The sequence below is a fragment of the Enhydra lutris genome, unplaced genomic scaffold, assembly GCF_002288905.1.
Source record: "Enhydra lutris kenyoni isolate GAN:26980312 unplaced genomic scaffold, ASM228890v2 scaffoldscaffold85, whole genome shotgun sequence".
Classification (NCBI taxonomy): Eukaryota; Metazoa; Chordata; class Mammalia; order Carnivora; family Mustelidae; genus Enhydra; species Enhydra lutris.
In genome coordinates this window covers 8,064,341-8,080,026 of record NW_019154169.1, presented here as the reverse complement: position 1 = coordinate 8,080,026, position 15,686 = coordinate 8,064,341, and the positions used below count along the sequence as shown (strand labels likewise).

General features: G+C 53.7%; 1 protein-coding gene across 3 annotated transcripts in view; it reads right to left on the bottom strand.

Moving 5' to 3' along the window:
• Positions 1-473: 473 nt before the first annotated feature.
• The window catches only part of LOC111161423 (SPT5 homolog, DSIF elongation factor subunit), a 28,205-nt gene continuing 12,992 nt past the window's right edge, over positions 474-15,686 (bottom strand). For all 3 annotated transcript variants that reach the window (XM_022525050.1, XM_022525051.1, XM_022525052.1), the window contains 20 exons: positions 11,601-11,852; positions 10,451-10,540; positions 10,271-10,341; positions 8,711-8,816; positions 8,375-8,468; positions 8,148-8,284; positions 7,543-7,698; positions 7,297-7,443; positions 6,273-6,419; positions 6,060-6,185; positions 5,163-5,247; positions 4,715-4,834; positions 4,530-4,632; positions 4,313-4,440; positions 4,111-4,216; positions 3,533-3,691; positions 3,247-3,415; positions 2,699-2,902; positions 967-1,062; positions 474-893 (listed from right to left, as the gene is read on the bottom strand). In XM_022525050.1, coding sequence (XP_022380758.1) covers positions 750-893; positions 967-1,062; positions 2,699-2,902; positions 3,247-3,415; positions 3,533-3,691; positions 4,111-4,216; positions 4,313-4,440; positions 4,530-4,632; positions 4,715-4,834; positions 5,163-5,247; positions 6,060-6,185; positions 6,273-6,419; positions 7,297-7,443; positions 7,543-7,698; positions 8,148-8,284; positions 8,375-8,468; positions 8,711-8,816; positions 10,271-10,341; positions 10,451-10,540; positions 11,601-11,852 — 2,640 coding nt within the window. In that variant the 3' untranslated portion in view covers positions 474-749. The remainder of the gene's footprint in view (positions 894-966; positions 1,063-2,698; positions 2,903-3,246; positions 3,416-3,532; positions 3,692-4,110; positions 4,217-4,312; positions 4,441-4,529; positions 4,633-4,714; positions 4,835-5,162; positions 5,248-6,059; positions 6,186-6,272; positions 6,420-7,296; positions 7,444-7,542; positions 7,699-8,147; positions 8,285-8,374; positions 8,469-8,710; positions 8,817-10,270; positions 10,342-10,450; positions 10,541-11,600; positions 11,853-15,686) is intronic.

The window sequence follows — 15,686 nt, the reverse complement described above, 5'->3', positions numbered from 1 at the left end:
TTTTATAATACATTTTATATTGCATTTATTAAAAAAAAATATATATATTTGTCAGGTAAGAAAGGTCAAGGTACTAACAAGCCCCATTCTCTACCTTGCTCCCCATCTCCACCCCCAAGCCATGAGACAGGCCACAGCAGTTCTGGTGTCACTGGTTTGTGGGCTCCAGGGAGAGAGCCCCATCAGCTGTGGTATCCTGCACCATAGGGGGAATTTAGGTTTTCTTGGAGAGTTATGGATTTTCACTTCACATAACAGAAAGAGATGAAACTTCAATCACAGGCAGGCTCTGTCCTAATAATCTCTTTCCAGTGTCTCATACATTCATCCTGAAGAGCCCTCTGGCATGGGCAGTATCATTTTCTAGATGGGGAAACTGAGGCTTAGGTACCATCCAGTTATTTGCTCAGGAAGTAAATGGAGTCTGCAAATGACCCCACTTACGAAACACTGACACACACACACACCACTTTTGACCAAACAGCTTTTTACTGAAAGACCATTAACACAAAAGCAAGCTGTGGAAGGGAGGGTGCAGAAGGTGGGGACCCTCCCCCAGACTACTCTGATTCCCATGAACACCAGAGAGGGAGACAGGAACCCAGAAAGGAAAATAAAGGAAGTCCTGAACAACCACATTAGCCCTGGTCCGGGCCCCAGACCCTGTGTCAGAGCTGAGGGCCAGGGAAGTTAGGAGGGATGCTCCCTGCCTGCCAGGTATCCGCCAAGGTCCGCCCGCCCCGCACTTCTCAGGCCTCCAGGAGCTTCCCCAGGAAGCGAAGATTGAGGATCTTGAGCTGCTCGTCAAGGTCCATGCGGACGATGCCATCCTCACCATCGATGCTCAACAGGACTCCTGTGGCTTCCCGGTCCTCACCCAGGATGACCTTCACCTGGGCGGAGGGACACAGGGTCAGGCTCCGCATCAGCAGCCCCAGGCCCCCACGCCTCCTGGCCCCACATTACCTTGTTGTTCTTGGTGGGGGTGATGGGCTCCAAGTGCTCACTGGAGATGCTGACCACCTTCTCACTGTCCTTTAGGTACACAGAGCACATGCCTCCCTGTGGGCAGGGACAGCCCGGTCAGTCTGGCCTGTTTCCAGTGTAGGACTACTGCCCGCTCGCAGGGGGCATGGGCTCAGGGCTCATTCCAACGAGTCGCTTTCCCAAGGTGACACGGGCAGAAGAGCCTAAAAGCTAGGCCTGGTTCCTGGGCCTGTGGTGTGTGGGGACGATGTGATTGGGCCAGCATGGGAAGCACCATAATGAAGCTGACTCAGGCCAAAAGAGGCACCTGACTCTTCAAGTCCCCACGCGGGCCTCATCTTTCCCCCGCCCCGGGCCTGCCCATTTATCTCAGGGACGTCCTCACACTCCCTAGTGCCTGCCCGGAGCTCTGGCCTCATCTTGGTCAGCTCTTTCACCAACAACCTCCAGCTCTGACGTGTGTTCATTTGGCCTCCTGAGGGTCTCTGCCACCTCTCTCCTCTCTTCCTCACTGCCTCACAGGGCGGGCTGACCTCCCCCTGAGGCTCACAGCCCTCCGTCTCACCTCCCTAGTCCATCCCTCCTACAGCAACATGGTGAATTAATTCCAAACCACAGACCTGATCCCACCACTGCTCTGCCTGCTTAGCTTCCTCAGGACACAGTCCAAGGTCCCCAGTCTGCCACACGACCTGGCTCAGTCACTTCTCCGGCCTTGTCACTCACCTTCCCCCTAGGCTTTCTATGTTCCAGCCACAATGAACATACTTCAGCTCCCCACATGTGCCAGGCTTTCCTTCATCACCAGGCCTCAGTGTGTCCCTTTCTGAGACACACTGAGCACCTCCCCAGCCACTTCTCTTGGGTTACTTCTATTTGTTCTTCAGGTCTTGGTGCAGACACCTCATTCTCCAGGAAGCAGCCCGCAAGCCCCTCCAAAGTTAAGTAAGGGTGCCTCCTCTAGGTTCCCATAGCTCCCTTTGCCCTTGGGGCTTCCCGTGTCCCGGCTCTGGTCACTCAGGCTCGCTTTCTTTGGGGACATGTCTGCCTCCTCAACCAGAATGTGACCTATGTGACGGCAGGGCCCGGAGCTGTCTTGGTCCCTGGTGTTTAATTCAAATAATATTTACTGGAAGGCCAGCACGCTCTTGGTCCCTCATCTAGGAACTAAGGCTACTTACTTAGGAACGAAACACAGGGTTAGTAACCAAAGAATCAGCCCTGAGTCAACTTTAAGCTTTTAGGCAGCAGGTAAGTAACATGAAAAAAATTACATGGACTTACAAGAGACAGATCTGAGATATCCCAAAAGGTTTCCCTGAAGGATGATTAGCAGTTTACTAGTAAGAGGATAGAAGGAAGAGCGTCCTAGTCAGAGGAAAGTGATGAGCAAAGGCCCTGAGGCTGCAGGGAACTTGGTGACAGTGAAGAATGGAAAGGCCAGTAATGCTGCAGCAGGGGTGGGGTGCCTGGCAGAACTATGTTAAAGAGTAACCTAGTCCCTGGGTGCCAGTCACTGCTCCATGCTGGGAAGGCCCCAGCTATGCCCTGTGGGGCCTGCAGGCCGGCCCTGCCACACCCACTTTTCCAGTTATAAACGGGTACTGGAGAACGTGGTTAGGTGATTAAAAACAGAAACCCAGTGGCCACAGAGATTGGGGATCCCAAAGGAGAGGACAACTGCCCACCCCCCAGCCTGGGCCCCACTTACTGTGACGCTGCGGATGACTCCTGTCTGCCCCACCACCTGCGTATCCAGGTAGGTGTCCCGCACCTTCACCTGGATGTCTGTGGTTACCCAGTCGCTGGAGTTCTGCTCAATGCCTGAGCCTGGTGTGTGCGGGTTGTAGCCCCCAGGGGAAGGGGCTCCGGGTGTCATCGGACTGTAGCCAACAGGGCTCGGGCTGGGACTGGCCTATGAGTGAAAGGGGGACAGCGTTGTTGGGACTAGGTCATCTAGCTTGGCTGTCCCCACAGACCTAAGGCCCATTCTAACTCATCCCCCCCTTTTTTAAAGATATATTTTAGAGAGAGAGTGAGAGAGAGTGAGCATTCGAGTGCAGGGAGGGGCAGAGGAAGGGAAAGAAACTTTAGCAGACTTCCCCGCTGAGTTTGGAGCCTGACACAGGGCTTAGTCAGTCTCAAGACCCTCAGATCACAACCTGAGCCGAAACCAACAGTTGACAGCTGAACCAACCACTGCGCCACCCTGGCCCACCGTAGACCACCACCCTTAAGGACACACAAGCCGGTCAATACCTGATAGGCCATGGGGGAGGGTGTGGGATGGTAGCTGGCTGGAGAGTGGGTGTTCTGGTACCCTGCTGGACTTGGCGCCACCTGGTGGTAGCTCTGGGGGCTGGGGCTGGGCTGGTAGGAGCCTTGCGGAGAGGGGGCGGCATAGGGGGAGAACTGGTCTGTGTTGTACCTGGAGAGTCAGAGACAGAAAGGGGCACTTGCTGGGGATGGTGTTGAAGAGAAGAAGGTAATGGCAGTGGGGAGGGTCGGGGCAAGGTCTGATTAGGGTCAGCCAAGGTGGACTCACATGGCTGGCGTCCCTGGCGTCTGTGGGTTGTACTGAGGGTTGACCTGTGGGGATGAGGGGTCAGGATAGCCGGGTGTTTGGGGATTGGGGGTGCCCCCATAGGCCTGTGGGGATGGGGTGGGCTCGTCGTCGAAGGCATACTCATATTCTTCCTCCGCCCTGTTGGAGAGAGAAGTCTGTTGAGAATGACTGCGGTGATCACAGCGATGCAGCAAATGCTTCCAGAACAGCACTGGACACCTCACAACAGCCCTGTCCAGAGGCCTCCATTTCACAGCTCAGACTGGGAGGCAGAGACAAGGCTGCCGCCCAAGGTCACAAAACCGGTCACACGACTTTGATCGCACAAATCTGTCTTGGAGCCCAGGTCTTAACCACAGCAGGCTACTCCGGTGGGGACTGGACACTATCTGACCCCCAGCCCCAGCCCCACCTACCCCTTCGCACATAAGCAGCCCCGGGCGGGGAGCAGAGAATTCAGGGAGGGCCATTCGGACCCCTCCACCCCGCAGACACCCAGCATAACCACTTGCACACACAGGCTCAGGGAACCCTGTCCCCACCCCCCCAATCCTCACCGGGATGGCGTGTTGGGATTGTTGGGGTCCCAGGCCCCACTCTGAGCAGGAGTACGGCTGCCATCATGCAGGGGTGTCTGTGAACCGTAATGCGGGGTGCGGCTGCCTAAAACGGGAGAGTGGGAGAGAGGTGTTCGTCTGTTCCGCCCTGTCTCTACGCCCCGCCACATCACCCCTCATCCCTGTCCCCGGGCAAGCTCACCATCCTGGAGAGGCGTCTGAGAGCCATACATGGGTGTGCGGGAGCCAGAGCCGTACATGGGCGTCTGGGAGCCATACATGGGTGTCCGCCCGTAGGTGGAGGTCATGCCTCCAGGGCGCCGCGAGCCCCTGTGGACACAGAAAACCAGTGGGGTGAGGAGGGCCCTCTGGCCACCTAACAACCCCCACCCCTGGCCCCATGCTGCCCCGGTGCGTACACCGTGGTGAGCCGCTGACGGTCCACAGAAATGGTCTGGCAGGTGGAGTGCAGCTCCACGCGGGCTGTGGACTCAGTGGCGTCCTTCACCACACCAATGTAGCCTGGTGAGAGACAGGACATCAAGCTGGGTGGGGTGCCCCGCCATGCCCCTCCTCAGGCCACCCACATGGCCCTCAAGGTCACCTTTGTAGGGCCCCTGGGAGATGCGCACGGTCTGCCCTATGAGCTCGTTGTCTCTCCGCCCCCGGCCCCTGCTCATGCCTCCGCTGCCACCACCAGGGCTGCCAAAGCCACCGCGCTGACCTAGGGAAGAAGGATAACGTCACCAGTTCCCAAGGCCATGTCCTCCCCTACATGCTGTGTCTACAGACAAGAGCACCCTCAAGCCTCCTCTCCCCTGGCTTGACTCCCCCAAGGCACACCCCGGGTTTAGGAGCTTCCTCTGGGCAGCCTGCACCACCATGACCGCCCTGGCTGCCACTGGGGGCTGCAGGGTGGGGGAGGGTCCTGGTCACTGTGAGCCGAGAACCCCAACATGGCCAGGCCAGTGGAGCAGGCACCCAGAAGAGTGTGGGCTGAATGATTTCCCTCCCTCATTCCCCAGCCCCACCCTTGCCCAACTCGCTCTCACCTCCAGCGCTAGGGTGCATGGGACTGCTGATCCGAGGGCTCATGGGGGCAAAGCCACCCACTGTGAAGTTGGTCACATCTCGGGGCTAAGGAAGGGATGAGCAGTGAACGGGCAGGCAGGAGCCTGAGGGATGGCTCCCCCAGGCCACCACCTGCCTCCATTTGGGAATAGCTCCTGCCTGAACTGGCCTGGAGGCCATCCCTTGCTCCTTCTGGTGATGATGCCTCAATTTCCCTTTGGGGAAACTGCCACCCCCATACCACTGTGGGCCCGTCAATCAAGAGGCCCAGTTCTCCCCTGGCCAGGGTCAGAAGAATTCCTCACCCCGTGCGTAGGGCCCTGAGGACCAGCTCCTGCTCCCAGCTCCCCAGAGTCTGGGCCTCATTTCCTGATGCCTGCTTCTGTGCAGCTTTCCCATGTCCCACCTCATCTACATTTGCTGCTCCCCAGAAACATTCGCACAGCTCTGGGTCCCTTCATTCAGGTCTGTGCTCGGGTGTCATCTCAAGGAGGCCTTTCCTGAACCTTCTCCCTCTAAGGCAGCACCCCCCCACGATTCTCTCTCCCTATTCTGTTCTACTCTCCTTCATGGTGCTTGTCCTCGCCTCATAAGCACCACGTCTGTATTTACTGATCTGCTCGTCTCCGGCTAGTAGCTCTAGAAGCGCACACATGTTCACCTTATTCGCTGGTGTATCTCCAGTGGCAAGGCACCTGTCAGGTGCTCAAAAAAACTGAATGGATGAATGATTTGGTAAAAAGCTTGGAATCTCAGTAAACTCTGCCAAGGACCTGAGCCTGACACGTGCCCTCCTAATCCCCAACAAGCCCATTCTCGTTGCTGCTAGGGCCAGGGAAGGCCAGGAACCCAAGGGCCAGGGACTGCACCCGCCATACCTTGGAGCCCCCTGCCAGGACAAGGTGGCGGGTCTTGCAAACAAACATGCCCCCATTCTCCACCAGTTTCTTGCAGTGCAGGAAGGCAAAGCTGCGGAAGAGATGGCGAATTTCGCCCTCCCGGCCCTGGATGGGGAAAGGATGGTCACTCTTGGGGCTGTGGCCCACTCTAGCAGTTTCAAGCAGGCCGGATGGGCGGGAGCTTATACTCACTGAGTGGGGGCCGTCAATGACCTTGACGATGTCCTTCACATGAATGTTATTCTGTTCCGAGTCCAGGGCCACGGCAAAGCGGTTGTCCTTCTTCCGGGTCACAGCCTGATGCCTGACGGTCACCACCTTCCCATACATGTTCAGCACCTACAGATGGAGAGGGGGATGCTGAGCCGTGAGAGTACAAAGGGGTGACGTGGAGCAGGGTTTCCCTAAGGCGGGACAATCCTTCCTTGCGGAAGACCGTCCCAAGCTCTGCAGAAGTCCAAACTCCCTGGCAGTCTCAGGGCACCACCGCCCAGGCACTGGGTCAAACAAAAATGTTCCCAGTCATTCCAAAATGCCTTTAGGAAGGACAGTCCATCCTGACTAAGCATCAGGGACCTGAGAAATGGGTGGAGAAGTAGATGTAGATGTAGAAGTAGAAGTAGATGTTAACATAATGTTTACCCATCACTGTGTGCCAGGCCCCCTACTAAATTCTTCACACAGTATTTCACTGAAGCCTCAAAACTTCCCTGAATCATGATGATTCCCATTTTACACGGGCGGGGGTGGGGGGGGGGGACGGGACTCTCAGGCCGAGAGAGGGTGAGTCACTAGCCCAGCATCACACAGCATGGAGCAATAGGGCCCAGGTATGAATCAAAGTCCAGGGTCCTAAGCATTAGGCTCTGACTCCCACGTGCACTGGGTATGGGTGGAGTGGAGGAGGGCACCTGCAGTCTCCAGCCCTGAGCAAGCATCTAGGTTTACATATTTGATCTCAGGGCCTCAGTCATAACAAATGAAGTGCATGCTACCATTACTCTGTTTTACAGGGTATGAAACACGCATGGAGAGAGTCAATGACCTGCCACTTGCCCAACACCACAGAGCCAACCTGGGCTGACAGCCCTGATCAGCCCCCCAGAGCAGTCTGGGTTCATGGCTACCACACTCCACCACCTCCCAGGATGAGAGGAGCTCAAGGGAGAGGGAGACCCCTATAAGGAAGCCCCGCTACTGAGTACAACACACACACCTGGAAGGTCTCCCGCTCCAGTCGCACGATGACACCCACGGTCTGGGGGTCCAGCTGCACCAGTTCCCCCCACTCATGCTGGCCCCCCACATCCACGCCCGATGCCGTCTCTGAGCAGAGCTGCAGGTCCCGGGGGAGCACCTTCAGCTATGGGAAATAGGAAAGGGGTGAAGCAGGGTCCCAGCAGCTCCTCGGCCTGGGTCTCATCCTGGCACATTCCACGCTGCTTCCCCTCCCCCCACCTACCTCATGCATGGTGAGGTCAGAGAAGAGGATGACGAAGTTCTCTTCCACTCGCACAATGAGACCTGTGTCACCCTCAAATCGGCCAGCAATCACCTTCACGTGGTCCCCCATTTTAAAGTACTTCCGAAGTTCCTGGGCTGGGAACTCCAGCATGTCCTGGGGACCGGGTGTGGGGACGCTGAGCCAGGGAAGGGAAGCCACCACAACCTGCCTGCCTCGCCGTTTCCAGAAGCCACTTATATTCTCAGAAAACCTTTCCAAGACCCACTCCAGGCTCAGCACCCAACCACAGACTCCTGTAGGCCGCCTGGACAACCCTCAGACTGCCCCAGAGACAGCTCACCTTAGACTCGTGGTATCAGCCTGGACACCCCTTTACTCCACACACAGAAAGCTGGTCCCCAAGACACTTCCTCAGACCTAGCCGGAGAAAGCCTCACCCCGGACACACCATGCTAGCTAGCCTGGACAAACCCTCACATGGACACAAAGACTCAGACACATGCACCCTTACAGCAAACACAAACCAGGCAGCCCCCTCAGATTACTCCAGACTACACCTTGTTCTCAACCAGACCCATACATATAGGCAGCAGGGCGCCCACCTTGAGGTCCTCGTGCTTGGGCATGATGGTGATCTTGTTGCCGTCCACGCTGAGAATCTTGCCCTGCAGGTTGATGAGTTCACCCTCACACACCTCCACGTTGTCCCCAGGCTGGAAGTTGTGCTCCCTCTCCTTCCCTGCAGGAGCAGGTGCATGGCTGACTTGGGGGTGTCCACCATGAGCTGCCCCCTCCTCTTTGGCCCGAGTTACCACCAGAGACCAAATACCTGTGCTCTCAGTCACGACCTCAAGGTCAATACCCTCCGGCTGGTCCTCAAACTTCTCCAGCTCAGAGAGCGTGGGCTTCACACCCTCCGTGATCTGAGCCCCAAGAGACAAGGGGAAGAGAAGAAAGTAGACGAAGGTCAGTGTCACAGCCCAGCCAAGGGAGCCAGATGGTGAGATTTATTTCTACAGGGACACTCCTACACTCCTGACTCAGAAGATTGTCCAGGACACACCCCGATAACCCCCTGCTCTGGGGCCTGGACTGAAGGAGGGAGAGAAAGCCTGGCCTCCCGGCTCCCCAGCATGGTAAGCAAGACGCCCCTCGGGACCCTCACCACAGCAGACATGGCAAAGCTTTTGAAGAGAAAGCCCTTCCGGCTGTAACGGTTCCCCTCGAAGATGAGGAAATCACCGTCGGAGGCAACATCGCCGCCAAGGGACCTGGGATTTTGTGGGGGAGAGAAGATTGGGAGGGGAACTAAGTAGAGAATCTTGCTAAGCCTCAGGATCCTTTGCTGGCAGACGGGGAAGGATCACAGGACTGCTCCCCTTCCCGCCCCACTGCGTGCCCTCCTGGCCGAGTGTCCTGTCCCTGCACTCCCTGCGCTCTCTCCTGTGTGACCGCTCAGCACAGCCCAGCTCACCCTCCGACGAGCTACCATCTGATGCATCTCCCTGACCAGAACGGCCACTCCCGAAGGGCAGGAGTCTCACCTTTTCCACTCACTGCTAGTCTCCCAGAGCAGCAGCCTGCACACCGGAGGCACTCGGTGAAATACTAGCTCAACACAATATTGGACCATGTCAATGGTTATCATGCATGGAGCACTCAGCCTGCACCTGGCTGGGCCATGCACCTTTCAGACTGCCCCCAAAGCCTGTGATGTCACTCACATGCCCTGCATTTCCCAAGGAAACGAGGGAGTGAAGCGCGCATGAGGCACACCTCCTGGCTAGGGTGGTCTAAGTCTGGATTCGAATTCGGGGGCTGGGACTCCCAAGCCTCTGCCCTAACTCTCCGGCCCTGCATGTGGGTGGGCAACATTCAGTTCTGGCCCACGCTTCTACAGTGAGAAGGGAAAGCCTGCCCCACTCCCAAAAAGGGAGTGTGGGGGAGCACGGCGAGCTCTTCCTGCCACTTGATCCTCTTCTCAGTGTTATGAGTTTGGCAGAGGCCAGAGCAAGCTCTGTGGGTGGGGCCGGGCACTCAATAAAAGAAGGTCTGGTCAAGTGGACAGCAGGGGGCTAAGGGGGTTCAATTCGGGCATGTGAAGTAATAGCCAAGTCCTGGGATGCAGCTCAAAAGGTGTTCTATAATTCCCCTTTAAAGGCATGAAAAACCATCTGGTGGCTGACAAGGGATTCTAGAACAGGACCAGTGGTTCACGTTCCTCCGTCTCCTCGTCTCCCGTCCTCCCCATCAGGAGCCTTCTGGTTAGCCCTGGAACACTGGGGTCACTGGGCTGCTCCAAAGCTCCCTCCAGCTGGGGAGGGTGAGGGACACCCCCTGATGGGGAAGGGCTCTGCAGCCCTGTCTCCACCGTCCAGGCATCAGGATGTCAGGGAAAAAGACCTCACAAAGCCTGACATGCCGAGGGATGCCTGACACGTCCGTGATACCGGGGCCAAGTGCTATTCGGGGTACACGCGCACATTAACTCATCTGACGCTCGTGACAATCCCAGGAGGCAGGGGGCATCCCTGCTGGTGGTTATAGCAGAGGAGCCCGAGGCCCAGGATGTTCAGTAACTCGGCTGAGGTGATGCTGCCAAGCTGACCAGTCACAAAGAAAACCAAGGATGGGTCAGGGGGCCCAACCCTGCAGGGGAGCCCGGAGGCACACTCTGCGTCACAGCTCAGAGGACCTCACCCAGCCAGGCCCCAAGGACACTCACCTGATCTTCTCGGCGTCAAATAGCCTCTGTGGAGGCCGCTTAAACTTCTTCCTTTTGGCAAACCAGTCTTTCTGTGGAGGAAAGGGGGCACGGGTGGGAAGGGTGGAGGAGGAAGGCTTGGCCACCAGCAAGGATCAGGCATCCTCCCCACCCATGGGCCACAGGGCGTCCCCCTGGTACCAAGCTCATGCGGGCCTTGATGCGGTCATAGTCAATGCGGGGGATCATCTTCAAGGAGATGGTGTTTTGGCTGGGCTCCACATAATCCACCTGAGGAGAGGGGGGTGGTCAGGAGGGCCCTGGTCTTCCCTCCCCCATCCCAGACACAGGAAGGGCAGGAAAGCGGGTGATGGGGAAGAAATCACACTCCTGAGACTTCCCTGCATTCTCTCTAGCCTGTCTCCCCTCAGCTGAGAAGCAAAATACCTACTACTTGCTTGACACCTCTCCACGGACGTCCAAAAGGCCCCTCAAGTCTAGCACAACCACAACCAACTCCTGCCGGCTCCCGAGTCTGCTCCTTGCCCGGTCTTCTCCCACTCCATCATTCCTTCTGCTCTGGCACACAGCCTGGGAGTCATTCTGGGCTCCCTCTTACTCTTCCATCCATCTCCATTGTGCTACCAACCCCTGTCAGCTCTGTCTTCAGAAACTGACCTCATCCTCCTCCTCCCTGCTGCCACCCTGGGCCTGTCCCACCATCACCTGCCGCCAGGACTATGGCAGGGGTCTCCTCGCTGGTCTCCATGCTCCTGTGGCCCTATCCAGTCTAGCCCAGGGTTTGACGGCCAGGTAATTCTTTATTGCAGGGCGCTGTCCCCTACACTGCAGAACATTAGCATCGATCCTGGCTTCTATCCACTAGATGCTGGAACAACTGGCTCCTCAACTGACACAACCAAGAACAGTGCCCTGCGGGCAATACTGTCCCTGAGAACCAGGAATCTATCCTCCAAGAAGCTGTCAGAGCAATCCTATTAAAATCCAAGTCCCGCCACATCCCTCCATCTCTAGTAGAAGCCAAAGCCCTATGACAGGCCACAGGCACAGTCCCCTCCCTGGGCCCTCCTCCTGTTACTCTCACTCTGGGGCATTCTGCTTCAGCTAGGGCAGACCTATGTGCATGCTGTTCCTTCCGCTGCAACTCTCTTCCTCAAGAATCCTACAAGGCTCCCTCCCTCACCTCCTTCAGATCTTACTCCCTGTGCTTTGAACATGCACAGAAGATGTTCATCCATTTCATTGAAAAAGGAGGGGCACAGGAGAGCAGGAGTGTGACAGCAGCGAGCCCTGGCCCCTCAGCCTCCCTGCTCTCCCCCAGCCTTGGCACCTGGGCAATGTCGTCCTTATAGATGCCCCTCTTGAGGCGGACCCAGGATTTTGGCTTCAGGTTGGCCACCTCCTTCACAACTTTGAGCACGTCTGTCATCTCCTTGATGGGCACCATCTGCTGGTTCCAGTAGCCCAGCCGCAGGTTGCCCACACCCTCGATGGCCTGCTTCACGTGCGTCTGCTTGTAGGCCTCCACGTAGATGTAGCCCTTCACGTGCTCCGGCGCCACCACTGACTTAATCTGCAGGGGCTGCAGGGCCGAGCCCGCGGCAAGAGACAGTGAGACAGGAATGCCACGAACAGTGACAGCTGCGATAACAGTGCCCGCTCTTCCGGGAATTTATCCCACAGAAACATCCGTGCAATGACCAGACACGAGGATGTCTGTGGCAGAGTTACTGATTACAGCAAACAAACAAGACTGGACATTTGTAAATGTCCTCAAGAGGGAATTGTTAAACTACATCATAACCATTCCATGAAATATAACGTAGAACTTACAAACTAATGAATCCGTATGTAGTGACATGGAAAGGTAACCAACATAGGGGCACCTGGGCAGCTCAGTGGGTTAAGTGTCTGACTCTTGATACCGGCTCAGGTCATGATCTCAGGGCTGTGAGATCGAGCCCTGCGTTGGACTCCACAGTGGGTGCGAAGCCTGCTTGAGATTCTCTCTCTCCCTTTGCCCCTCCCCACCCCCCTGCAAGCATGCTGTCTTTAAAGGAAAAAAAAAAAAAAAGAAAGAAGGAAAGGTAAACAGTGTATACTACGTGTAAAAAATAAATGGACGGAAGAGAACTGGAATGACTATACTAACAGCAAACAGAACACACTTTAAGACAAAAGCTACCAGAGAGAAAAAAAGACATTTTATACTGATAAACCGTTCAATCGTTCAAGAAGATATAAGAAGTACAAATACATATGAACGTAACAACAGAAACTCAAAAAACAAAAGGCAAAAAGCAACAGAAATAAAAGGAGAGGGGCGCCTGGGTGGCTCAGTGGGTTAAAGCCTCTGCCTTTGGCTCAGGTCATGATCCCAGGGTCCTAGGATCGAGCCCCGCATCAGGCCATCTGCTCGGCGGGGAGCCTGCTTCCTCCTCTCTCTCTGCCTGCTTCTCTGCCTACTTGTGATCTCTGTCAAATAAATAAATAAAATCTTTAAAAAATAAAAAATAAATAAATAAAATAAAAGGAGAAACTGACAGTTCACTAATAAGAACTGGGGACAAGACCCCACTTTCAAAAATAGACAGGACTAGACAGAAGATCAACAAGGAAACGGAGCACTTGAGCAACCCTATAAACCGACTAGACCGCACATGCATCTACAGATAAAACTCTGTCGAACGTCACCAGTATGCATACTCTTATGGCACACTTAATACTCTCCAGGATAGGGGCACCTGGGTGGCTCAGTGGGTTAAAGCCTCTGCCTTCAGCTCAGGTCATGATCCCGGGGTCCTGGGATCGAGCCCCGCGTCGGGCTTCTCTGCTCCGCAGGGAGCCTGCTTCCCCCTCTCTCTCTGCCTGCCTCTCTGCCTACTTGTGATCTCTGTCAAATAAATAAATAAATAAATAATCTAAAAAAAAAAAAAATACTCTCCAGGATAAACCATATGTTAGGCCATTAAGTTAAGTCTCAACAACTGTAAAAGAATTGAAATTATATGAGATACACTCTCCAACCACATGCAAGTGAAATTAGAAATCAGTAACAGATTTAGAAAATTCAAAACTGTATGGAAATACACTAAGTTAACCAATGGATCAAACGTAAGAATTACAGGGTGCCTGGATGGCTCAATGGGTAAAATGTGTGACTCTTAATCTTGGGGGTTAAGGGTTCAAGCCCTACACTGGGTGCATAGATTACTTAAAAATAAAATACTGAAAAAAATAAAATAAAATAAAATACTGTATCATCTATCTATTTATTTTTTATTTTTTTAAAGATTTTATTCATTTATTTGACAGAGACAGAGATCACAAGTAGGCAGAGAGAGAGGAGGAAGCAGGCTCCCTGCTGAGCAGAGAGCCTGATGCAGGGCTCAATCCCAGGACCCTGAGATCACGACCCAAGCCGAAGGAAGACGCTTTAACCCACTGAGCCACCCAGGCGCCCTCTATTTATTTTAAAGATTATATTTATTATATTTATTTAAAGATCTATTTATTTAGTCGACAGAGAGACAGCAGAAGAAGAGGGAGTGGGAGAGGGAGAAGCAGGCTTCCCACTGAGAAGGGAGCCAACATGGGGCTTGATAACAGGACCTGGGGATCATGACCTGAGCCGAAGGTAAAGGCTTAACCACCGAGCCACCCAGGCATCCCTAAAAATAAAATATTTAAAACAAAAAAACCCAAGAATTACAAGGGAAATTAGAAAGTATTTTGAGATGAATGAAGATAAAAACACTAAAACTTACGGGATGTGAAAGAGCTGTGCTGTAAATTTACAGCTATAAAAAAGAAAAATGTCTAGGGGTGCCTGAGTGGCTCAGCTGGTTAAGCGTCTACCTTCGGCTCAGGTCATAGCAGGGTCCTGGGGTACAGCCCCACATCTGGCTCTCTGCTCAGTGAGAAGCCTGCTTCTCCTTCTCCCTCTGCCTGCTCATGCTCTTACTCACTCTCTGATTCAAATAAATAAAGTCTAGAAAGAAAAAAAGAAAGAGAGAAATCTCACATCAATAACCTAAACTTCCACCTTTAAGAAACTAAAAAGGAGGGGCGCCTGGTTAAGTCTGTTAAGTGTCCAACTCTTCATTTCCACTCAGGTCATGATCTCAAAGTTGTTGGATCGAGGCCCACGCTAGGCTCCGTGCTGGGCATGGAACCTGCTTGGGATTCTCTCTCTCGTTCTCCCTCTGGCCCTTCCCGCCTCTTAAAAAAAAAAAAACAGAAAGAAAATAGAAAAGGAAAAGAAAACTAAACCCCAAGCCAGCAGAAGCGAAGAAATAACAGAGTGGAAATAAATAAAAAAGAGGGAACAGAAATACAGAGAAGTCCATCAAAACCAAAAGCTGGTTCTTTGAAAAGACTAACAAATTTGACAAACCTTTAGCCAGACTGACCAAGAAAGAGACAAGAGACTCAAGTCACTCAAGACTCAAATTACTAAAATCAGGAATGGAAGAAAGGTGATTACCACCAACCTGACAGGATTATGAAGCAACAGTGTGAAGAAGTGTACACCAACAGATTAGATAACCTCAATGAAACGAATGTTTTCTGTAGAAAGACATACATTACCAAAACGGACTCAGAAAGAAATAGAAAATCTGAATAGACCTACAAGAAGTAAAGATAATGAATTAGTAATAGAAAAAAATCTCAACACATACGCATACACAGAGCCAGGACTAGACAGCTTCACTGGTGAATTCTCCCAAAAAAAAATTTTTTTTAAGTTTTTAAAGGATTTTATTTATTTGAGATAGAGTAGGAGCAAGGGAGGGAGAGAAAGAGACAGATAGCATGAGCGGTGGTGGGAGGAGCAGAAGGAGAGGGAGAAGCAGGCTCTCCACTGAGCAGGGAAACCCAGCATGGGGCTCAATCCCAGGACCCTGATCATGACTTGAGCCAACAGCAGACACTTAACTGACTGAACCACCCAGGCGCCCCTCTACCCAATGTTTTATTTTTTTTTTAATTTACTTTTTAAAAAGATTTTATTTATTTATTTGAGACAGAGAGCACGTGCATGAGAGGGGAGGGGTCAGAGGGAGAAGCAGACTCCCCGCTGAGTAGGGACTGAGTAGTGGACCACCCCCACCCCCGACCGCCACCTTAGAGCTCTGCCCAGGACCCTGAGACCATGACCTGAGCCGAAGGCAGAGGCTTAACCCACCGAGCCACCCAGGCGCCCCACACAAACTCCTTTTAGAAGAGGAACGTTTCCCAACTCATCCTATGGATCTAATATTAACCTGATACCAAAAACAGACGTCCTTAAGAAACTAAAGACTGGGGGCGCCTGGGTGGCTCAGTGTTAAGCGTCTGCCTTTGGCTCAGGGTCCTGGGATCGAGCCCTGCATCGGGCTCTCTGCTCAATAGGGAGCCTGCTTCCCCCTCTCTC